The sequence below is a fragment of the Genypterus blacodes genome, unplaced genomic scaffold, assembly GCF_046128005.1.
Source record: "Genypterus blacodes isolate CSIRO-AG114 ecotype Tasmania unplaced genomic scaffold, CSIRO-AGI_Gbla_v1 ptg000045l_1, whole genome shotgun sequence".
Taxonomy (NCBI): Eukaryota; Metazoa; Chordata; class Actinopteri; order Ophidiiformes; family Ophidiidae; genus Genypterus; species Genypterus blacodes.
The window spans coordinates 585,570-609,597 of NW_027466858.1; the positions used below are offsets into that span (position 1 = coordinate 585,570).

The window sequence follows — 24,028 nt, forward strand, 5'->3', positions numbered from 1 at the left end:
TTGGCATTTGCCAGCGTTTTTTGTTTTTTCCAGATCCGGTTTGTGGATTGATTTATGTTTGGATCCGGCAGGAATCTTAGTTTTTCTACACGAGGAGTAAAGTGAGCTGAAGAACACAGTGACTCAGAGATGACTGGAGCCTTACATGCTGGACTGATACTCTTCTCTTGTTTGGTAATAGATATTCTGCTCCTTTTGTACTACTAATAGGCTAAACATGTACTGTACAGTAATGTGCTTTAGTTGCAATGATTCACAATATTGGAAAAATGATCAATTTTGCATGTTGCTTACATCAATACATGTAGAAATCACTAAAACGACCAAATCAAAATGAATTTCTGTCCTGTAGGTGGTATGTGAGAGTGAGCCAACACATGCTGGGCCAGACAGGGAGGGGGAATTACATGGTGAGAGGCTGTGAATCACTTTGACCAATGGCTGTTTAAACTGTCAATACTGCATTCTCTTGTCCGTCCGGTCAACATATAACATATTTGCGTGTTATCCTGCTTTCCATGTTTTCTATATCTGACTTTGTAGGACAGGACAGACTCATCCTCCTCACTTCAGACTGGGCCTTCCAGCTGGTCAATGAGTCACTGGCTTTCTCAAGGGCCAATAGCTTTTGCCGTGGCCAGTTCAGCTCTCTTGCAGCCCCAGACGAATCGGAGGACCAGAAGGCACTTCTGGAGCTGCTCCAACAGACTGGACATCGCCCACCTATCTGGGTCAGGGATGCCAACAAAGTAGCCTCCAAGCCCCTGGCCCTTCCCAAGCAGTGTGAGTAAAGTAGTAGCAGTAGTTTAGCCAAAAATGTTGTAATGTTTACAATGCCTCTCCTCTGGAAGTTTCAATGTAAACACAGGACAGGGTAGGAGTAAGCATCCCTGTTTGAGGCCCCAGTATGCTTCATCCCACACAGCCTGTCCGACTTAGTGGGAGATCCAGGGAGACAAATGTGTTTACAATGCCCACACCAGAACAAGCAATCATCATGACATCACAGAAAGGGGAGGGGCTGGATGCTTTCTGGGGCTGTTTTTTGTAATCTCAGCGCAATTAATCTTATTAACAGGGGAAATGCCTCTCTCTTCGGAAATGGAGATGGTTTGTTAAGTAATTTGTGTGTCTCTGTGTTTTCCTACTCCTCCACACAATTATAAATGGGTATAACAGTTCACAGGTTCAGTTTCTCTTCTCTCTGCGGAGAACATACAGAGTGGTGGAAAGAAAGAGAGCTTGAGATAAATCCTACCACACTTTCACACCTCACCACACACCACCACACCGGTGAGCCTGGCAGAGTTGGGGATTTGAGGGGTCACAAATGATGAAGGTGCAGACCCCTGCACCCCCAAATATTGGTTTCTGCCGCTTGACTGTTGTGTCAGATGAAGCATACTGCAGCAATCAGACGTGCAAAGGAGAAAAATCACATTTACAATGAAAAGGGTGTTATGGAAATGTTAATGAAATCAGTAATTGTTTCAACTCACTTAGTGCAAGTGTCAAACAACAAAGAACTATTACAGACCTTACGTGTGTCACTTTAAGTCAGTGATTCATTTGAATTTGTCCATTGACACGCTCACAATTGCATTACAAGGTTAGTTTAGACCACAATAGTTGTTAATCAATCATCTCTGGCATCACATCGCTCTGTGCAATGTGTCACAAACACAGCTGGGGACAGGCCACCGGACATGGAGACTGTGTTAGGATAATAAGGACGTCCGGTCACACTAATACTTGTCTTACAATCCTCTGTCCACACCAATTCATTTATTCAGGTTAGCTATCCATTTCCATAGTTTTTTTTATCTTAAAATAAATAATGTATTGTATCATGATGGCTATTCACTCCAGGAAGCCTCTTTTTTTTATAATATCCTTGTAATGCAAATGCATGCAAATACTAATGTTTAATAGACTTCATGCATAAGTCACACGTGAAATGTGAGGCAGGCATGAGGCTTCCAGCAGCAGGGCAAGAATGAACAATACCTGAGTGATGCAGAGTTTTTAAAAAAGTGTTGGACAACCAAAACACATAGCGCATCATAGATGTACCTCAATTACAAGCTGCACCTGTTAAGTCTATTTTATTTCATTTTACATTTCATAACATAACATAATCCCCCAACATTACTTTTTCAATAATACTGTATAACTCTTTCATTGTTCTCCTTCTCTACTGTTGTTTAGATTCACACTTCTCAGCTCTGAACTTCCCAAAGACATCTAAAGAGGGTTTTGCTCGTGTCAACATCTCCTTCCCCACCCTGTCTTCCATAAGTGTGTGTGTTCGTGTCCAGTGGGACCCACACAGGAATGAAGTGTCCACCATCTTTTCCTACGCTGCACCTGTTCTCACCAACGAGTTCCAGCTCCGAGGCCATGTGGACGTGAAGGGACGCATTCTCTTGGCACTCATCATCCATGGGCAACACATGGCATACAAGGCCTCCTTCCCCAATGACGGGGCGTGGCATCACCTCTGTGTCACGTGGAACCAGAGCAGTGGTTACTGGGCAATCTATGTGGATGGGGTGATGAAAGATATGGGTTTAGGAATGGACTCTCCCAGGGATATACACGGTGATGGGATATTCATCGTAGGGCAGGACCAAGATTCCTTCGGAGGGAATTTCACAGAGCCCTTTGTCGGCAACCTAACTGATCTGAATGTTTGGAGCATGGCTTTGGAAATGAGGCAGGTCCTTGTCCTTAATTCATGTTCACCCATAACCCAGGAGGTGCTTTTCTCTTGGAATCTGGACGACCTCAGCACCCATCCAGTGGTCACGGTGGTACAGGACGTCCTTTTCTGCTCAGGTAAGGAGGGCAAGAGGTCACAGATGATTTTATTCTACATATTTATTTAAAACTTGCAATGATAGTTGTCTGGAGTGTTCCAAAGGCCACACCACTGAATGCCAGTTGGGATAAAAACCCATTCCAATTTAAGGGGCGACCGTGTATATGAACTCAAGTAAAAGTATCAAAACTCCACTTGTTAAATTTCTATCAAAGCCAGGCGTTCAAATATCTACTTCAACATGAGTAATAACAAGTTATTAGCATTAAAATTGAATGTGTTCATGACAGTAAAAGAGTGCAAGAGTGTTAAATTACTGATTCAGTATCACATGGAACATTTTGGAGAGGCCATCACCATCTGCCAGATAAATGTAAGAGAACAAGACAAGTAGTGTATTGACCTTCTACATTCTAATAACCTATTAACCCTAATTCATTTAAAATTAAGCATACTTGATTCCCATCTCTTCAAATCAATATGTTGATACTTACATATGTTTATTTATTATAGGATATAAAACCCCTGCAATTCAGTAAAATTAAGTATCCAAATCCTTCATCACAAAATAAGATACAGCGCAGTTTTGTCGTTCAATGAAGGAATGAAGTCAAACAGGCTGACTGCTACGAGAGACAAACCAATGACTTTCCTTTATGATTCTATGGTTTATTCAATGAAATCTTAAATAATGAAAGCAACCTTTGCAATTATTATCTTTTCATCTGGTAGTGATGTTTGCTATGAAACTTTGTCTTGTGATTCCAAGTTCTTGAACAATTTTGCAAACATTAGTCTTTGCTCGCCCAGATCAGACAAACAAGGAAATTAAGCGAAGAAAGAAATGGATAAAGGGCAGAGAGAAGAGAGCATGACTTCGAATGACATGAAAGGAGAACAAAAAGAGTAGAAATTGAAAGGTTTTTTTTTAAATTGAAGCAGGCCAGGAGCGGAGAGAAAGAGAACATAAAGGAATTACTGGAGGAAACAAAGGGGAGCAGAAAGAATGAAATTCTGAAGTTAGATAAGAAGAAAGAAAAGAGTCATGTATTGATATTAGTAATATTTTCTATCTCACGTTGAATATAAAATCATAATCTGCAAAGTAAGTTATAACTACAGCAGCCAGATAGTGGGTTAATACTTTTGACGTTTGTTTCCTCATGCTCCTTTACTCTCATGATATATTGGACCTTTGGATTTGTTTGAGAATTTAGTCAATTCCCTGGTGGGTGTTCTTGTTTTGTTAGTTTCCCATTATTGGCGTTTTCTCTCTTGTGTCTGGTTCTGGATGAGTCACAGCAGTTATCAGTAATCAAGTGATTGTTGCCAGTGTCATTCTGGACCTATTCCTCCTTCTAAGACAGATTCAGTGTGCCTGAGTGAGACACAGTCTGAAATACAGACGCTTAAAGAAACACATTAGCATGGTTGACCGGAGAGAATGGAGAGGGCCGGCCAGAGAGAGGAGGAGAGAGCCAGGCAGGACAGAGGGGATTCCCACATGGCCAGGGTTTGTCTGTAAAGAGTCTTTGGCTGCTGTTATTGTTTCTGTGTCAAGAAATGGTAACACTCGTGAAATTGCCAGTGTAAATAAGTATTCAAAGTCCTGGAAAGACTTTTGGGAAAAGATTTAGCAGTCATCGGAATTTTGATAAGCTATATCTTGAAAAGGGAAAACTATTTATCCGTTGTCATATCTTTTGAAACCAGCTCATCAGAGTCAAGAGACACGGTGGTCACAATGAGATGTTGTCCTGTAACTCATCAATGCCTGGCAAATAACATTAAAACATAAAACAAAAGAAGTTGCCATAGGAACAAGCACTATTGGTAACATTTTCTCCTTACTTCAAGCATCGAGACTACCTTAATATTCAACCACAACAACAAAGTACTGTCACAGTAGTTATTGACCCACATTCAGCTCACAGTGACATCACAACAAACTAGATCTTCTTTCTGTTTTGTTCCAGTTTAGGAGATTGATATGCTTTTAGATTATTTGAGGGAGGTTTGGAGGGAGGAGAGAAGAAATGATAGACGAAGGGAGGGAAAGAGATGGAATTAAGGGGAAATGTGTTATTAGTAATGGTTTATGAGTTCATTGCACTTTGCATGAAATTTGAATTTTTAACAAAAATGTATAGTTGTCAGATTAATAAATATATTGATAGAGATCAAGAGAGAGATCAAGATTTATGGATAATGGATGCATGTATGGATTAATATGATAGATAAAGGATAGATGGGCATGTTTGTTTTCTTTTTGAAAATTTTGCAAAAACCAATAACTAGTAATCTATAGTTTATTGAAAGAAGAGTCTCTAATCGTTGTTATTTTTTATTTTCACACCAATTCGTTTTTATTTTTATCATTGAGAATGTCAATATTTAGCATTTACATAATCTGACTTTTATTGTTTTTGCAAAGGAATGCAAAAAAAATCCCCTCTCAAATATGTTAACAAAAGAAAGTTTTCCTAAATATAACAGAAATACAACGGTCGAATAAATGTTGTTAATGTGCCTTTGCTGATTTTTCTCACGTGTGTGATTATGGGGATGACGAAGCAGAAGTTCACCAACAGAGGGCGCTGCAGGGCTGCAGGACTTTGCAGGGTTGGTCAGAGGAGCTACTCCCGGTCTATGGCCAGGCAGATTGCACCCATCAACTGTCGTTCATCTGCCGGAGAAGTGCAGGTGAGCCTCGACAGCACACACACACACGCACGCACGCACGCGCGCGCGCGCGCACACACACACACACACACACACACACACACACACACACACACCAGCTGGGACTGCACTGACCCACCACGGCCTCATGTATGCACAACATGTCAGCTCCATATCTCACTGAAACACATACCATACAGTAGGTTTTGTGTGTTGTCATAGGGAAGTAGTGTTTTGTATGTTCAACACCCACGGGGATGTTAAAGGTCACTCAGCCCCAGAGCAGGACCCCTGCTGGTGAAGTGCAGCATGTTGTTTTTTTGGCATTCAGTTCAACACTGATGGTGTGTTGTTTTTGGCACAGAGAGGTACTTGAAGATGAAGCAGCTGAGTGATTCTCAGAGCTCTCAGCCCACAGTCTTTATGAACCATCTGAGGAAGCTCTCCAACAAAACCCAGGTAGAGAACCCACACATCTTCACTTCTTCTTTTCATTTCCCTTTTCCTTTCTATCCTTTTCTTTCTTTAAACTTTTCAATCTATCCACTGAATAATCAACACAAAACACCTTCTTAACCCACACATGACACTGAGTTAATATCTCACTTCACATGGTTGTGAGATTAAATTTCCATTTTTTAAATAATTATATTTGAGTATTAGAAACACAGGAATTTAAACCAAAGTGTATTTTTTGTGATTTTCATATGGATTGTTGAAGGTTGTCATGCCAAAGAATAAAAAAAATATACATAATATCCAACTTTTCTGTGTATAATCAAATAAAATCCAGTTCAGAATGTGACACATCTGTAAACAACAACAGTAATATTTGATGCACATCTGCCCATATGTATGAAATCATCCCAAGACGTATTTCACATTTTGTGTTACTAGTTTACTGATTGGTGTATTTTTTCTTTTGCACATTGCTAATTGTGTATAAACTGGCTGTTGCATCCTTCCATCTATCTTTTTATATGTGCTCTATTCATGCGTCACTCTTATTTTCAAGTTTGTCTAATCAATCCCTTTTCCCTCTCAGGCAGTCCTGGGCCAGCAGCAGTCAGGCCCAGCAAGCTTTGATGAGGCCTCTGCCCTCCTGGACATGTCTGTCGAGGCCCTAGAAGACACCAAGCAGGAGGACTTGCAGCCGACAGACATGGTCTCCCTCATCCAGCTGTTGTCCATGGCGGCTGATGTCCTGGTGCAGCCTCCCGCTGACGCCACCAACCACAGCTTTGCCAGCGCCCAAGAGCTCAGCGAACAGTTCATCAGTGTGGCAGACAGGGTCATCAGCCAGGACAACACAAACAAGTGGCAAGCCATCAAAGAGGTAGACACACTCAAACGTCCACTCTTCATTTATCTCCAAGCCTGATTTTGGAGCTTTTGAGATGTTGTAGTAGACGCAGATTTGTATAAGTGTGTGCTTATCTTTCATTCACATTCTTCATTATTTCATGATATGAATCATTTGCCTCAACATACAAAACTGATGGCTATGCAACTGTTATATCAGCCTCAATTCACTAGAGGGCAGTAGTCTTCTGTAGATAATATATAATGAGAAACGGCACTGGAAAGGTAGAGTTATGACAAGAATAGAAGTACATAACATATAAAAGCTTGATTAAGTTTTGTACATCTTGAATAAAACATAGCTAATCCTTAATTTAAACCAATTTAAATCAATGTTTACACTCAGGTCTTGACAAGCTAAAAACAAGCATTATTGAGCTCCTTCACCTTTTTTTAATTTGCACTCTCTCGAAACTATCAGTGAATCTTTTTGTCTGTTATCGATGCGTAAGGCACATATGGATGCATATATATAGTTGCCTTATGATGAGGTTTGTGTTTCTATCAGCGCTTGCCTCCCTTCCCCAGGCCTCTCAGTGCTCCAAGGCCACCTCAGCCCAGACTCAATGGATGAGCAGCACTCTGAAAAACTGCATCTATAGTCATCCACAAACCTCCTCCGTTGAGCTCCATCTCCAAGGCTCAGTACTTAGATGAGCATATTGTATTCAGAATCAGGGGTTTGAAAACAGACAATGGCAAATTCCACAATTGCACCCTGCATTTACAGACCTCTGCGCTAAAAGCCTTTGTGATTGTGTGTTCAATGGTCATTTTGAAATGTACCTCTTCTGCCTTAGACTGTGAAGGGCAGGCCAGCTGAGTGTTGCAGCAGAAAATGCCAGTGCGTCCTGTGTTTCAGGTTGTGAGTGGCCCCATGGATGTTGTCCAGAGTATCGATCGTATGGTGAACAGCCTGAGCCCCCGCTTGATGGATGAAACTAATCACCTGACCATTAAGAGGCATAACATCAGTGAGTCTCTCTCTCTCTCATGCAGCAGTTTATTTTCTATATGTGGACAGTGCATGACTATGGCCACAATTAATGTGAAGTCACAGACAGTAATTTTCAGCTCATTTACTTCTGAAGTAGGTAACTAACAATTATTTTTTCCAGCATTCTGGAGATAATTGGCTTTAATCATGTTAATGCCAAATATCTCCTTTAAATGTACAGACAACAAAAGCTAAATGGACCCTGTGGGCTGCTAAACAGAAATGTGTTGTGATGTAATAACGCTAACACCACGTAAAATGAATGTTCTTTGGGTACGACTTTCCCCTACAATACAACAGCATACAATACAACTGCATGTATATCTCCCCAACATTCTCAGCATTAAGCAATGAATAGTCTTTCAGCTGCTTCAGTTGTTTCAGGGTGAATTGTCATATAGGGAAAGACTTTTGGAGGCAAAAATGTAGAAAAATACTTTACTTAAATTAATTAATAATTAATACTAAAGTTGTCAAATCAAAATAATAACCTCACGTAGAGTAACTTTTAGTAGGCTTTTCAACATGTTTAGCACAGGGATCCATAAAGATCCAGTGACCTGAAGTTCAGATGTAAATAAATGTTTGCTGTGGTTTAATGTACTTTGCAGAAAACTGATAGTATGCTGGTTAATCACTGAGAATGTGAGACAAAACTAAAACAGGCTACAAATGCCAACAACTATAGACTGAACACAGAAGTGTGTCTATCATGGAAGTAGTGTCAAATGGCATTGTAACGCAGGTGAAATAGTCTATTGCAATAACAATTACCAAGCAAGTCAAAATACCAAGTCGCTTCAGCTGTGATTTGGCTGGCGGCTGATTCACCAGCATAACACTGCTGCCATCACAGAACCAGTAAGAAAGCAGATTGTGGCGTAATAGCTACAGGACTTATGCTCTTCCACTCAATACCGATGGAATTAGACACATTAATTAGAATACAGTGTTAGAATACAACTGTTAGTATACACATAGATTCCATTCAAAATAGTTTATCAGCTTATCAATCAAAACAATGGTGCAATAAGTAGTTATGGGCGATCATAGACAGCATTTAAGACAGAATTTAGACAATACTTTAGGTATTAGTTCCACTCAATTCAGCCGACAAACACCCGGAAAAACAACTGAAGCTAAATTAGATTATATTACTGAGTGTCATGATATGATATCTTTTACTCAGAAAAACATTAAACTGTTGTTCCTGTGCGGAGTTGTGTTAAAATATGAAGTATTTTATTTGTTTTTGTTTCAAGATATTTTCCAAAGCGTTTCACTTAGGGGTGTTGAAAGAAAGAAACCTTTCCAACAGATTCCAAAGATAAGGTTATACGTTGCCATGGAAATACCATGCCTGCTCAGGTTAATCAGCTCTTGATTGCAACCCAAAACATTATTGTCTTTGGAGTTGTCATAATGTGCTTATTAAGAATGTGAAAATTAAATACTGGCCTGAGGAGGAGGAGAAGAGCCGGGGGATGATGTGAGATGTAAATGCTAGAAGAAAGTAAAGCGTACTGCAAAGTGTTGAAGTATCAATTTATATGATTTATTTTCACAGTTTTCTCTCTTTTTCTCTGCAACACAAAGTTAATTGGGCATCAAACTGCACTGAACAAAACATTGTCTCAAATTTCTGAAATCTCTTTTATGGTTAACCTTGCAGGACTGCAGGTGCAACAGCAGAGACTGGAGAAAGAATCCACGGGATCGAGGTTCTGTGGGCCTGAGACAGACACACACAATAGCCTAGACTGTATTTCAGTCCCAACTCAGAAAATACAAGATCTCCATAACAACGGTAGGAGAATGCTTCAAGCGCCTCCACCTCCTCTTATTCAGACATCTCTGTCATACTGCTGAGTGCTGGCAGCGATAGAAGATGCATTTTATTAACCTCAGTCTCCAGGTGAATACAGTGGACAATGCAGTAACGGGAGATGCGTGAATATGTGGCATACGTTTACCTTCTTGTGCTCCCAAGGTCTCAAACTGAAGTGCAGATGGAGGCGCATTGTTGGGTTTTCGCAACAACTATTCATGTTCAATAATAACTGATGATAAAATTGAACTATTTGTCACAGTGTGCTGTTTTATTTGGCTGTCTGGTACTTGTTGCACACAGTTCTATCCTACTGTTGTGTTGAATGCAGGTTTCCGTAAGCTCACATTGGTCAACACGTGGTATGGATCACTGCAGCCTCTTTTCAATCCCGAGGAGAACATCACCATGGTTCCTACTGTCACCGACGGCAGCCAGAGGTAACACACACCCAGCTAGAGATGGAGGCTGTATTTTCTCTTATAACAACACCACCATCACAGTATGGCTCATTTACCCACTGTTATCTGACACAGTATGGTGCAGCCTGTACTCAAAATGAATACTGCATGCATTTGATAAACAATATATTGTATACAAATATGCCAAACAAATTAGAAGTAGAAGTGAACAGACAGAAATATTTGAACTTTTATTTGTTTATATTTCAAGATGTATGTTTGTATTTATAAATCATCTGAACATCTGAGGACAGCCCTGTCCCAGGAAGTTTACTTTCAACTGAAACACAACTGGAGCTGTGCCAAGAGCAAACACAAGGGCCAGATTGGTGAAATAATACCATAATAACAGTTGTATGTAATCTAATGTAATGTAAGACAGGCCTGTTACTCCCCAACAATGATTTATGCAAGTGGAAAGCAGATTATGTTATCTGAAAAATGATATTGTCTCAATCAGGCTTGAATTGAAAGTGTTGTGTGTGAATTGTTTTGTAGTAGAAGCTGTGCATCAGCAACATCAGCTTAATTCATTTTTTGTCTGCGTCCAGGTATCTGGGCACTGTCCTGGGTTCCTCAGTCATATCCTCTACAGTGCTGGGAGATGATCAGCCAATCAGCATGGCAGTCCGTTTCAAGCTCCAACACAGAGTCCAGGTTAGCAACACTTCCACTTTGTATAGTTTAACCATGCCTTTCTCGATGACATTTCATATTGACTGTCTTTATATCTCCTACAGAATCCTGCTGGTACTGTGTACGATCCAGTGTGCGCCTTCTGGGATTTTGATCTCACGTACGTTGTAATTAGAATTTTGAGACCGTAGACAATTTGGATGATTGACATTCCTCCCATGGCTGCCTCAGTGCTTTCATCAAACAATCTGAAAAATGTTGCAAAACTTTTGAGAGTGGAGAACATTGCGATTGTTGACATTCTCAGCCATCTGTGTGTTTGCGGGTATGTAAATATGAAATGACTTTGTCTCTCCAGTCCCCAGGCTGGCGGGTGGTGGGATACCAAAGGCTGTGAGGCTGTGTCCAAGCACTCTGGATATACTGTCTGCTCCTGCAATCATACCACCAATTTTGCATTGCTGATGCAGGTTTATGAAAGCCAGGTACAGATTTCGGTCTCACAGATTTCAACATGATCTCTTTTTAGTCCATCCACATATTGAACTATTAATGAGAGCCATACTGTTTTCTTGTAATAGCCAAATTCTTACTTGACATAAACCACAATACCTTTTAAAGACAACCCAAATATAACTGATACTTGTATATGCTGGCTTGACAGTACTTAACCCATAGGTAATAGTGCTACAGTAACATGATCGATTGCAGTAGCCATGATTCATCCTTAAAAAAAATCCTTATATTCCCAGACCAGACTGAAGTATTCTCCATCAGCCAACCAGCATGAGGGTCTTTCTTGTGTGTTTCTAGATGCAGATGCAGATTTTAACATTTTCTAGTTAAAATGACAAATGTAGATTGTTCCGCATTAGTTAGGCTCCTTCTGACTGGCTTATTTCTAGTTTGTGTGTACTTTCTCCTACACTATGTGCAGCTATTTACAGCTATCTCATTTTGTGTCAGAGGAGCCCAGAGAATGAAAAAGCTCTGCAGGTGCTGACGTTCATTGGCTGTGGAGTGTCTCTGTGTGGCCTCCTCTTCACCTTCATCCTCTTCATCGCGGTGGGGTGAGTCACAAACGTCAGAGAGTGCACTCTGTAAAGCATCAAGGGTGAAAAGCATTTCATAAAACCCTGGCAGATTCACACTCGATCAATGAGAAAAATGGAACATTAAGCTACGTGAATAGCAGCACAGAGAAAACAAAAACCTGATGTTGTTGTACTGTCAGATGCATATATTATATAACATGAATGTTGTATGTTTGTTTGTGTGTTTGTGATTATATGCAGTGTCCCTAAATCTGACCGTACAACTGTCCACAAAAACCTGATCGTAGCTCTGGGGATTGCTGAGCTGCTGTTGATGTGCAGTTACTGGGCATCGACTTACGAGGTGAGACACATTTATAAAATGATGCACAGTATATTACAAACTCAGCTCATCAGATTCTTATGAGAAAAATGCAATTCTTCTATTTTTACCAGAGAGCAAAGTGGTCATAGCACTTGAGATTGTGGTCATAACCTCTAAAGAGTGTATTGCATGCCACCTTTATTAAATGTGTGCCTTTATTAATGTTGTGAACCTCCATGTATTTATAATGATATAGACTTCAAACTGCAGACACGCTAAATACCTGAATCTTTATTCTTGAATATGAGTATATGCTAAACAAGAAGGTCCAAGAAGCTACCAATACAATTAGAATCCAACATACAAAAGTGTTGGATTTAACAGAATTTGTTGAGGATTTTTGCTTTTCTAAAAGTCCCCAGCAAACTGTATAAGAAGTGCATCTTTGTGTAGCCTGAACATACGACTTCATGGTCATATTTGGACAAAAACACATCTTTCTGGTGCCATGTGATATCGATTGACCAATCACAACCGGAATCAGATTTTTTTATTTGTTTTTAAAGACATGTTCAGGACTTTACTGTTGTTGGTCTGCTCTCTAGGCTCTTTTTTATTTTTCTACTTTTTATGACAATACTCTTGAAATGGTTCATCCTTTCCATTCTGAATGTTCTCTTGGATATAACACACCATGAGCAGAGTGCTGGACAACCCAGTGGGTGGACACAATGAACTGCCATCGGCATCCGTATAGTTCATTGTGAGCAGAGCAAAGAATGTCCACAGATTTACCCACAGGAGTAAACAGCATTCACACTATACAGTACATGCCTCTGTATCCCAGTTTGATGACAAAAGGAACAACAATATCATTCAGAAAGCACATGTCAATACTAAGACCATCACAAAAGTGTTTTAGCTTGGATTTTTTTCAAACTAGTCCCTGGAGTTTTAACTTAGAGACATATAATTGCCGTCAACTGATTATTTGGAATGTCCTGTTATTTGGTTTGCTTTGATTCTTTGCTGTGTGAAAGCAAACTTACTGAGAGGTAAATGTGCCATTGTAACAGGTCTGTGAATACCCTTAGTGCTGATGACATCACCATGTCTTTACATCCAATTTTTCTACATCCTGCAAGGAGGTTTGCTTCGTTGTGACTGCACTTCTCCATCTGTTCTTCATGGCGTCTTTCTCCTGGATGCTGGTGGAGGGTCTGCTGCTATGGAGCAAAGTTGTATCTGTTAACATCAGTGAGGACCGCCGGATGAAACTGTATTACGTCATTGGCTGGGGTAAGCTCTCAGCTCTTCCCAGTGCATTTTCAAGTCAGGACTTTTTTTTCTGTGGAATCATTTTGGCGTGATGTTTCAAATATCCTCAGATTGAATATTTATTTTACGGCTCTGGTTATACCCCCACATTTTTATTATTCAGCATTTGTCACCTAGTTGCTATGGCACCAGAGCTGAGGGAGAGTGAGTAAGCCACCCTGAGTAAAACGTGTCTTAAATTCATCAACATTTTACGAATTGGATAATTTTGCTGTTATTGTTAGGATTGAGAGACATAAGTGTTAAATACTGGTCTCAGCTAAGTCAGTTATGGAGTTATGGAGTTACGACAGCAGAATTTGTTGTTGTTGATTTCCTTGTTGCGTCATCATGCATGATGGCACATCCTATCATATGATTTTTTATATTTTGTGGTTTTTTTTAAACTGAGCTCCATGATTAGCTACCTGCCCAAAGTACTAATGTGATTACCTTGAAATTAGTCGTAAAAATGAACAAATGCATGAAGGACACAGTCAATTATTGCTTGTACCGTGCCAGCAGAGATATGATGAAAACATTACAACAGGATCCAAGTTGCTCGTGGTTCTTTTGGCGTTGTGGTGTGTTCCTACCGGCAAGAGTGATGTAGTCCTTGTCACTCCATCAGCAACTGCTTATGGTCAGTTAAGGGGGCTGCATGGCTACAGGCCGGATGATAGTGAGCCTCCCACACGTCCTCTCAAGTAAAGCCTGACTCCTTCATGTGACAAGAGTGTTTTAGAGACTTCGACTATCCAAATTTGTGAGAAAAGAGCAAAACTCCCCTCTGGAATTAATGGTTTTAAGAAGCAAACATCTCACAGAGGTCCAAAGAAAACGTAAGATGACAATATGGCTCCAATTAATTCATTTACTTCAATTTGTCACTGTAATGAGCCTCACAAACATTATTTGATTATTTACTTTCAGGTTTTCTCTCACACTTCTGAACGATTACTGTGATTTTGAGTGCTGCAACTCGCAGTAAAGCCCGGGAGATAAACAAGCATAAGCCAGGAAATGTGGTGTAGGAACATGATATCACTTGACCTGTGAGGTGACATGGAAACAGCCTATTGAAGAGATGTTTTGGATTTGGATAATGCTATGACCCACTATTCTCTGTGCAGTAGTTCACTTCATCAAGCTGAAGTGGCCAGCTGGCAGAAGACTCTATGTTTTCAGCAATGTATCTCCATGAGAATCATCTAATACGGCCCAAACTTATCAAACTTTTCAAATGAAATGTCTCAAATGTTTGTGCAGTTCAACAGTCACTGATTTCCACGATGCAGGAGAGATGTTGCATTTGTTCACACAGCAAAAGTTTTAAAATTCTGTGACAGTGCTGAAGAAAACTCAAAGTTCTTACATTAATGTCTGTTTCATAATAATCAGCTTTATTGATGTCCTCCACTAACTTGTCAATCAGAAGCAACTCTCTGTTATAACAACTTATTTCAAGGATGAAGACAAACCTGCTGCTCAACACAGATTTATTAAATGCAACTTCATTCATGAGTCATAACTGCAAAACTACAGCTGAGCTTATTCCAACGTGAAATTCTGTTCAGTGTATTTCAGAAATGATGACCAAATGATGAATGTATGGAATGATGAATGATTGATATTCCTGGCTCATGTGGGTCTACAGATCCTTAAATGTCTTTGAGGCCGGCTTATATTGCAGAGGTTTTACACCAGACGTGCCTGTATGAGAGTTGTAGTGATTATACTATTGGGGATGCAGCCTTTGCTATATATGCCACCAAATTGCAGAAGACAAAAAAAGAAATAAACAGGCAAACTCAGCTATGCCAGCAAAAATAACATTTTATAAGCAAGCTTTTATCTAAATAAATGTTGTCATTCTGGTTCAATTGTCTTTCTTTAACCCATTTTTCTTCTTTTCTGCAATGCTTGTTTGAATTCAATATTTTCATGTCAATGTTCTGTCATGTGAAGCACTTTTGCTTGTGTTATATTTCATTCAATTTGATTTAATGTGCACCACTGACTATAATTTCCAAAAGGAATTTAAGACTTCCTCGAATTTCTGTATGAAGGATCACTCTGAAAGACTTAGGGTCATTGTGACAATGTTTTTAAACTCAGAATCTAACAAGATCACAGCTGTGGAAGATTAACGAAAACTATTTGTAAGTTTATTACATTACGCCTCCACATAACAGAGGATCACTTTCAACAATTGAATTGTACTTATCGTTTCACTCTATGACGATAAAAGGAGTCAGAGTTATTTAAACAGCAATGATAATTTTAAGGATAAATCAGCTCTACGCTCCATTTCAATATCCCCATTCTCTACTGCATCTTTCTCTGGCCCGTCATAGGAATGCCTTACATGAATACATTTATACAGATATATGTATGTTCATATATCATCACATCATGACATGCAGAAAGTGTTTGGTGTTACGGGTAGTTTTCATTGGTGCCTCTGTTCTGTTTAACACCATGTTATGAGTCATTGTTTTACCCCTGCCAGCTCTAAAAACAACATCCTGCAGTGGGTTGCTCCTTGTGTTCCCAAAGCCATCTAAGTAAGTTCATGTTATGTCGCATAGCATGAATTTTCAGATGGATAAGTTGAGAACAGCATGTGCAGCCACACCAGCTTTCAGCACAGAAGTCCAGAATGTTCCCCTTCAGACTAAATAGAGCCAGCAGAGCAGCACAGCAGTCACTGTTCCAAATATATAAAAACCTTCCTTTATCTGTCAACACAACATTACCACTGTTCACTTTTACTTTATTTGTGTTGTTTTTCAGGACTTCCCGTTCTTATAGTTGGTGTAACATTGTCAGTCTCGCTGCACGAATACAAAGCAGATGATCACTGCTGGCTCAACGTGAAGACAGATACGATCTGGGCATTTGTTGGACCTGTTATATTTGTGTTGGCGGTATGTAAACTTACTGTGTGTGTGTGTGTGTGTGTGTGTGTGTGTGTGTCTGTCTGTCTGTCTGTCTGTCTGTCTGTCTGTCTGTGTGTGTGTGTGTGTGTGTGTGTGTGTGTGTGCTTTTATTTTTATGTTTTCTTTATATACGTCATATATCCTTTCGTTTCTATGTGGTTTTATAGAGATGTATAGAACTGTAGCGATCAGGGTTTGCATGTGTGCCAGAAGTTTAGTTTATATGATTTTCTGTGAAAGCAGTCAATGAATTGTACGCAGTTTGGGTATCGGGTTGCAATCTGCTGCTACCCAGTCTATGCAAAGAGTTGAAATGTGAATACAGAGTCAGGAAGTGATAATTAGGAGTTAGGAGCAAGGAATGATATAGAGCTGTAAAGGAAGAATGTGCTGTATGTTTACTGTTTATGCATTTAGGTGTAAAAGCTGAAAAGATGTATATCAGTCCAGGTTTTCTGTTTACTGTGACGTGAAGCTAAGCTGTTGTCTTCTGCCTCTAGGTCAATGCAGTGGTATTATGTCGGGTGGTTATGGTGACTGTCTCCAGTGCTCGTCGCCGTGCTAAGATGCTCAGTCCAAGCTCAGCATCAAAGATGCAGACCTTTGACCTCACCTGGTGAGATTTTAATGTCTCTCTCTCTCTCTCTCTCTCTCTCCCTCTGTCTCTCTCCTCCTGTCTTATGTATGCTTTCTTTCATGAAGCCCTTTGTTGGGGGCACACACAATTTCTGTCTGTTCAGTAACCCAGTCCCCCCTCGCTCTCCGTTTCCGTTCTGGTCAATAGAGACAGTGTGAGAGATTTGGGCATTTTTGTACGGGAGTCTGCTGTGGGAGTTGTATGTGCTTATCAGTTATATTAACACCTGGTCCCACTACAACTTTGTGTGTGTGTGTGTGTGTGTGTTTTGGTGTGCAAGTACTTCACTGTGAGCAACAGAACACGAACACACAATTTGTCTTCATTTCACAGTAAATTCTATAGAATTATAAGTTATTTTTAATTTATTTTCTCACCAACAAATCCTGTGAAACATTTAGGCCCATTGATGTTGTTTCCTGTTCACAAGATTTGTGGTTGGCTAGACGATCTGCCTTTGTTATATTTAGATCCCTGGTGTTAATTCCCGGGGCATAAAATTTGTTGAAAATTTAGGGGCAGAACTCAGCCGTGACTCAATGTTGCAAATTCAAGAATTTCTTAAAGGATACCATTGCTTTAGGTTTTTATCATCATCAAAACATTTTTTTTTAAGTACAAAAACTAACTTTCTCAAAGGATGCCATTATGTTTTGTTTTTATTATTGTCAAATATTTAAAAAATTACTTGTTAGCACTTCTACCAAATATTGGATTTTTTCCATTTCCACACATTTAGCCTGATGAAGACGCCATTATAACATTCTTCATTGTTTCTGTGTGCTCTCATTCCCTTACAAACAGACTGAAAGTTGTTGCATGTGCCAGCTCTGAGTGCTGCCTGATTTCAAGAGATTAGAGGGAAGAAAACTTTCAAAAATAAAAGGGAAGAGAGGGAAGTGAGTGGGCTTTGTCCTTGCAGACACGGTGCAGTCTGAAAACTCTCTACCCAGGTGCAGCAGTATGACAACAATAGTGGTTTGAACAAAGGCAACCTTTTCTGCTTGGCCCAATGTATAGGCAGCATGGATCATTGAAAGGATGATTGCAAAGGAATGAGCGCTTGACTGTGGTAGGTGGTAAAATCTATAGCTATGGAAAGTTTGATGAGGAATGAAGGAGGAAATATTGGAGAGAAAATGTCATCACAAAAGCCTGAAAACCTCATTTCTCTCAGGCCTTTATTACGTTTGTCCTCCTAAGTTTCTAAAATAATTGAGGGTGTACGTACGTGTGTGTGGGGTAATCAGAAGTGTAAAGCATTTAGTCTGTCCGATTCCATTTTCATGTGTCTGTAACAGATTGTGTTTGTGTGTCTGTGAGAGGGGTGTAAACACAAGATGGATTTAGATCTGAGACATTTTTTTATTTTAATATGAAGTCAAGTCAATCTCATCCAGTGGCTCCCAAACAGGATGTGAGCAGTGCAGAGTGGGAATGGAGCACTGTGGAGTCAGTTCAGGTTGTCTGTGAAGGTTCTCAGTCATCCAGCAGGTCATGGTATCCAAGGAAGGTTCATTCTCAGGAAACTGGACTTGGTTCTAAAAGCTTGAAGACGTTTCGCCTCTCATCTGAAGGGCTTCTTCAGTTCTTCAGTGTTCAAACACGATAGCTGCCTTCACAAGTGAATTTCCAACTCAGTAGTAATTGCAGGAATGGTTTTGCAGTCTGTCTGTCAATGGTGAAATTTCCTGACAGACTTGTACGTTTGCTCTTGTGTGTATTTGCAGGGCTGTGACTCGCCCAGTGCTCATCCTGCTGCCAGTGCTGGGTCTCACCTGGCTGTGTGGAGTGCTGGTTCATCTGTCCATAGTTATTGCTTATGTCTTCATCGCTCTCAATGCCTTCCAGGTAAACAGAGTTTTCATATGCATATCTCTTTTGCTTTACATTCTGGAAAATTCGAGCAAGGGGCATAATGATAAACTTCATAACTGTGGAATCATTCATTTTAAATGTATGAAAACGTACCCTGTGTAATGGCTTTGTCATGTTTATTCCTAGGAAATCAGCAAGACTAAAGCCATAAAAGGCACACAAAACCACCATTAACATTTGTAACATCTCATTCATTTCCAAGCACATATGCAAGCAGAGTTCTTGTCCCTGGAGTCAGTGTGTGCACTAAGGAGGGCTCCCAGCACAGGTCTGCTCCATAACAGTGATCAATGAAGAGTCTGGGTAGTGAAAACAACCAAATAACTAGTAAAAAGATGTTAGAAACAGCGTCCACATAACTGCAGAATCTGCCTGTTGCTCTCACCCTCCAGCCTATCCTAACACATAAACAAGTCCAGGAGATACTTGAGCACATTCACTTGAGGTATCTATTCACACCAAACCTGGAGAGGCCAATCCACTATTGTCTGGCAGAGACTCATGGCCTCAGATAAGGTTCTGCTGATAATCATCGCAGCCGCTTCACATTCGCTGCAAACCAATTCAGTGCATGCCGGAGGGCACAGCTGGATGGAGCCAACAGAAAGTTCTATGTCAACTGAAAAAAACAGAGATGCAATTTTAAAATTAAGATTCTTCATACACAGCACAAAGTGAAATGTATCCTCTGCATTTAAGCCATCAGCAGTGACCAGCCATTGTGCACCGCCTGGGGACCAACTTCAATTCTAAGCCAGTGCTTTAGTCAAGGGCGAGGAGAACCCTGATATAGGTGTTTTTGATGGTGGGAAGAGAACTAGAGTACCTGGAGGAAACCTCAGCAAAGATGGTGCTGGGAATTAGACCCAGGATCTTCTTGCTCTGGGGCAATATTTTTAGTGACCTAGTCACTGTGCAGCCCAAAAGCCATCAAACTGGACACTATCGCAAACTCGATGCCACCTAAAGATTGTGTCCTTGAAAATCACAGGGATCATGCTAGATTTACTGTCGAGAATATGGATGCAGCTCTCAATTTGGTCATAAGGACTGGATGGCATTTAATGGCCCTGCCACCCCATATTCCCTCAGCACCCACCACAACATTCTGAGAGGGAAACGCTCATAAGCCAGTTCTAAGTCGGGCAGAACATTCCCAGAAGCAGCAGAGTTACCTTCAGGTGCTGTGGCTCGAGCATGGAATCGTCGCTCTTTGTATTAGGTTAACTTTCTACATGCACTTTATGTTATGTTTAATGAAAGGTGTCAAATCAAAAAGCTCTCCTTGCCATTGAAACATTTCAGCAGAGGTTAGCAGGTAGGCAAGCAGTACAAGAAGTAGAATACATGATTATCATAAATAGAACCGGTAGTAGAAGTAGTAGTGTGGTGTGTGTGCGAGCGTGCATGTGCGTGTGTGTGTGTGTGTGTGAGTGGGAGAGAGCAACCAAGGCCTTTGAAAGACAGGTCATACCCAATCTACCTCAGCCTACACCTCACAGATAACACATCGACTACTTCCTGTCTCAGTTATGCTTTTCTGTCTATTTCATGTTTCCCTTTGAATTCTACACATTTTATCTACATATGTGTGCCTCTCCCTCTTTCTTTCGACCATCCTTTGGTTCTCTGCCTGGAAGTTTAATTAATCAAAATGAGTTAGCCCCTAGCTGACCCCCGTGGAGCTGCTAGTTAATTTAGATTTACTGCCAGTGTCCAGCTGAGGGCAGATAACGATACAGTAGGAGTTCTTCCTCATGTAGGTAGGAGGATGAAGTTGAGCTGGCCCATATTCCAGTTACAAAAAAAACATCACTGGCAAGCTACAGAGGCTGAGAGTTAAGAAAGAATATAGCGAGGGCAGTTAAAAGAGATCTGACAGTAGTATCAATCACAAATCAATCACAAAATCTACAAACATAGTAAGCAGTGGTGCCTGTGTGAAATATTTAATGGATTGTTCAATGGTTCTTAGTCCTGGGCCTCCAGCGCTGCTTTCTATCTCTTTCTCTGTTCCACAAACGTCAACAGAGTCTCAGATAACATATCCAGGCTACATACAGTCATGGAAACGTTAGAAATCATGCTTTCAGGCCAGGGAAACACAAGGAAAACAACATATGACGAAGTGGATGAATTTTGAATGTGTTGTTTTGTACTGTATCAACCCAATGCATTTAAGTATCAGCATTTTGATGCAGGGTGTTAATGGGGGGCCATAGAGTCAGCATTTAACCACAATTCTAAAGCGGTGCAGCAACAGGACCTTTGCTTCATGCTATCATTATTCTCACGAGGTCAAATGGACCTAAATACAGGTTAATAACTACCAAGGAACTTAAAAACTGATATCAGTGGTTCTAACATAAAAAATGCCTTTGTGTGTATATGAATGTATACACAACTTCATATATATACTGTATATTGTTTCTAAACCCTTTCATCTCCAGTTTCTACTACACCAGTGGATATTGGCAATAACTATCAATTTAAAAAGAAACTCTTGGTTTCCAAATTACATTTCTGGCAGGGATTTTATTGTGATGAAAGCCAGAAGATTTAAGTCTGCCAGACTTTGCTGAATCCAATTGAAGCCTGTGCCAAAGGGGAGTAGAAAACTACACAAATTCAGAGCACAAAGGGCTATTTTGCAATACACAGTTTTCTCTTTGTTGATTAAGTGAAAAGCATAGTTTGACTGAGGTGAGAAATAAAAGGGTTTTGAGCTGACAAACCATCGCTGTCAGTAAGAGGAATATGAAGGATTTCACCTTTTTCAATCTTTTACATAGATTATGCTCCCTAATTGGTCTCTCTGCCTCTCTACAGGGCCTGTATATTTTCTTGGTGTATGCTGTTTACAACAGTGAGGTAAGAAGGCATTGAATCCATTGTCTATGCTCCTGTTGTGCCTGCCAATGCATATCAATGTGTCTTTGTAAGGTAATGTGGAATTGACAGCATTTTTGTCAAATCATTGAGTATAAATCTGCTTGTCTTTCAGGTGAGGAATGCCATAAAGAGGATCCAAGAAAAGAGAAAAGCCTTATCCTTCACAGTGAGTAAAAAAGCAGTAATGAGTTTGTGCATAAGCAGAAAAATAAAACAAACAAAAACAAAATCGATTCATACTGTCACATCGTCAAAACTGACCGTACCTCACCTCTGCCGCACATCTAACTAAATTGTGATATATATCCAGAACTGTTCCCAACCAATCAGCTTCCTACCTTCTCAGAGGACACCCGTTACCTCTTGGGGATGCAGTCCACCAACTCCTTCCAGCCCTGAGACCAGCGAGACTTCTGGACCCCTCAGCTCCGCCTCCACATCCTTGGTCATCAAGAATGGTAAGCTGATGGGGTTAATGAGTTGTGATGATGGGGAGATTTGCATCAGTGTACTGGTATGGAATTTCACAGTGTACCTGCAAGGGGAAAGGGTTGTGATGACATCGTTTCTGATATATTAGAAGTAGTAGAACCCAATTTTAACTTGCATATCAGTCTTTGCAAATTCAATAGGATTGCCAATCCTGAAAGAAATTTTGATATCATTTTATTGCCCACAAAAAGGCACAGTAAATAGTAGAAACATGGCTTGAATTTCTGTATTTCTTATCTCAATTTGCATTTTTTACATTTTTGCTTTAGTAATCCAAAACCTAAATAAATCATTTGGAATGTTAAGGATGACAAAAATGAATAACACAACTAAATGTAAATGGATGATGTACCATATCACAAGATGAACAAGAATTTACACACAATCTGCAGACACTCTGGCTACTTTCAGACTGCAAGCCAAGTACTCAATTCCAATTTATTGCTTATATTTCAATTCAATTCAACTTTATTTATATAGCGCCAAATCACAACAAAAGTTATCTCAAGGCACTTCACATACAGAGTATTTAAAAGAAACCCAACATGGACTTTGAACCTACTACACACTCACCCAGACATAAACTATGCTTGCCCAAAATAAGTCCTATCAACTCTCTCTCTCTCACACATACACACACACGCTTTGGTCGAGCCATTGCAGTCTGCATGTCCCGTTGTAGGGACCAAAAGACTGAATGAGAATAAAATATCTTTCATTTTGTGCCATTCCTTAGTCATTCACATTGTTTGTAGTTCTGTTTCTGTGTGATCATATTGTAACTTTCATTTTCTTTCTATTGTTAAATCATCGTTGTCATTCATATGTTGTCCTTGCTCTTGTTCCAAAGGAGAAGTGAGAGCTATAAGAACAAATAAGTGTGTTTTGTCTTTAAGAGAGTTTCAGAAAGGAGAGCTTTGTGAGTTTCTCCTTAAAGCCAGCATCGGGAAACCAAGTAAGGCCAACATCTCTTAAAGTTCTAGAGTGCATACTGTCTCTAACTGACACTAACTGCGTATGTCTTTTTGTCATTCTGACAGGTTGTTCAGCTGACAGGGTTCAAGGCATCAGGTACTGGTGCACCAACATCACTGCACATTGATGTCCCACTTGACAAGGAGTAAACTGCTGAATAAGTATTAATTACCTCAATAAAATACTGCTATTCAGAAATATACGAAGGAAATAAAGTATTATGTAAATGAAAAATAATACTTCTCTTTAGGTGTTCTGCTTTGATTGGAATGCCAAAAACAAACTACCCTGTAAAGTTGAAAATGGTATTTGTAGATTTATTGGACAATAAGTTCATATTTTATTAGCCAAATATATGTATTTATTCGCTTGCTTGCTTGTTATTAACATTATAAAGTGAACATTTCTGCCTTGTAAACAACAAATGAGGCTTAGGGAAGTGAGAAAAATACAAGAAAAATTCTATTATCCAGGGGTCACACACTTTGGACAGAAAAAAAAAATGAATGTATAAATGAACACTGGAGAACAATCCTTATTTTCAGCTTCTCATCCAATATTGGTTTTCAATTGGTATTCAATTTTTTATCTTTTGGCTTTGGCTTTTGACTTAAATCATACTTACCTTTATTAAACCCCAGTTCATGGTTGTAATAAATATTCCTCTCAATTTTTTTACAAGTGATACAATGAAATGAGAGGGAGGGAAAGAGAAAGAGCAAAAAAGCATTTTAAAATGTCTCAGTCTC

General features: G+C 39.9%; 1 protein-coding gene across 1 annotated transcript; it reads left to right on the forward strand.

Annotated features, from left to right (window-relative positions):
• The first annotated feature begins 129 nt into the window (after window positions 1-129).
• On the forward strand, window positions 130-23,428 carry adgrd2 (adhesion G protein-coupled receptor D2). Its single transcript, XM_076149357.1, has 24 exons — window positions 130-174; window positions 353-410; window positions 544-783; window positions 2,209-2,838; window positions 5,399-5,524; window positions 5,868-5,962; window positions 6,549-6,839; window positions 7,728-7,839; window positions 9,535-9,669; window positions 10,022-10,130; window positions 10,703-10,808; window positions 10,892-10,947; window positions 11,146-11,272; window positions 11,754-11,857; window positions 12,083-12,185; window positions 13,292-13,445; window positions 16,260-16,393; window positions 16,906-17,021; window positions 18,773-18,893; window positions 21,750-21,791; window positions 21,925-21,978; window positions 22,123-22,270; window positions 23,201-23,259; window positions 23,345-23,428. Exons 1-24 carry the CDS (start codon window positions 130-132, stop codon window positions 23,426-23,428), a joined length of 3,249 nt encoding a protein of 1,082 aa, XP_076005472.1.
• The last annotated feature ends 600 nt before the right edge of the window (window positions 23,429-24,028 follow it).

Excerpts from the sequence above, each read along its gene's own strand:
- adgrd2 (XM_076149357.1), top strand. The coding sequence starts at position 130 with ATGACTGGAGCCTTACATGCTGGACTGATACTCTTCTCTTGTTTG. Across the intron at positions 11,858-12,082 it reads ATCCTCTTCATCGCGGTGGG|TGTCCCTAAATCTGACCGTA; the intron begins GTGAGTCACAAA and ends GATTATATGCAG. Across the intron at positions 12,186-13,291 it reads ACTGGGCATCGACTTACGAG|GAGGTTTGCTTCGTTGTGAC; the intron begins GTGAGACACATT and ends ACATCCTGCAAG.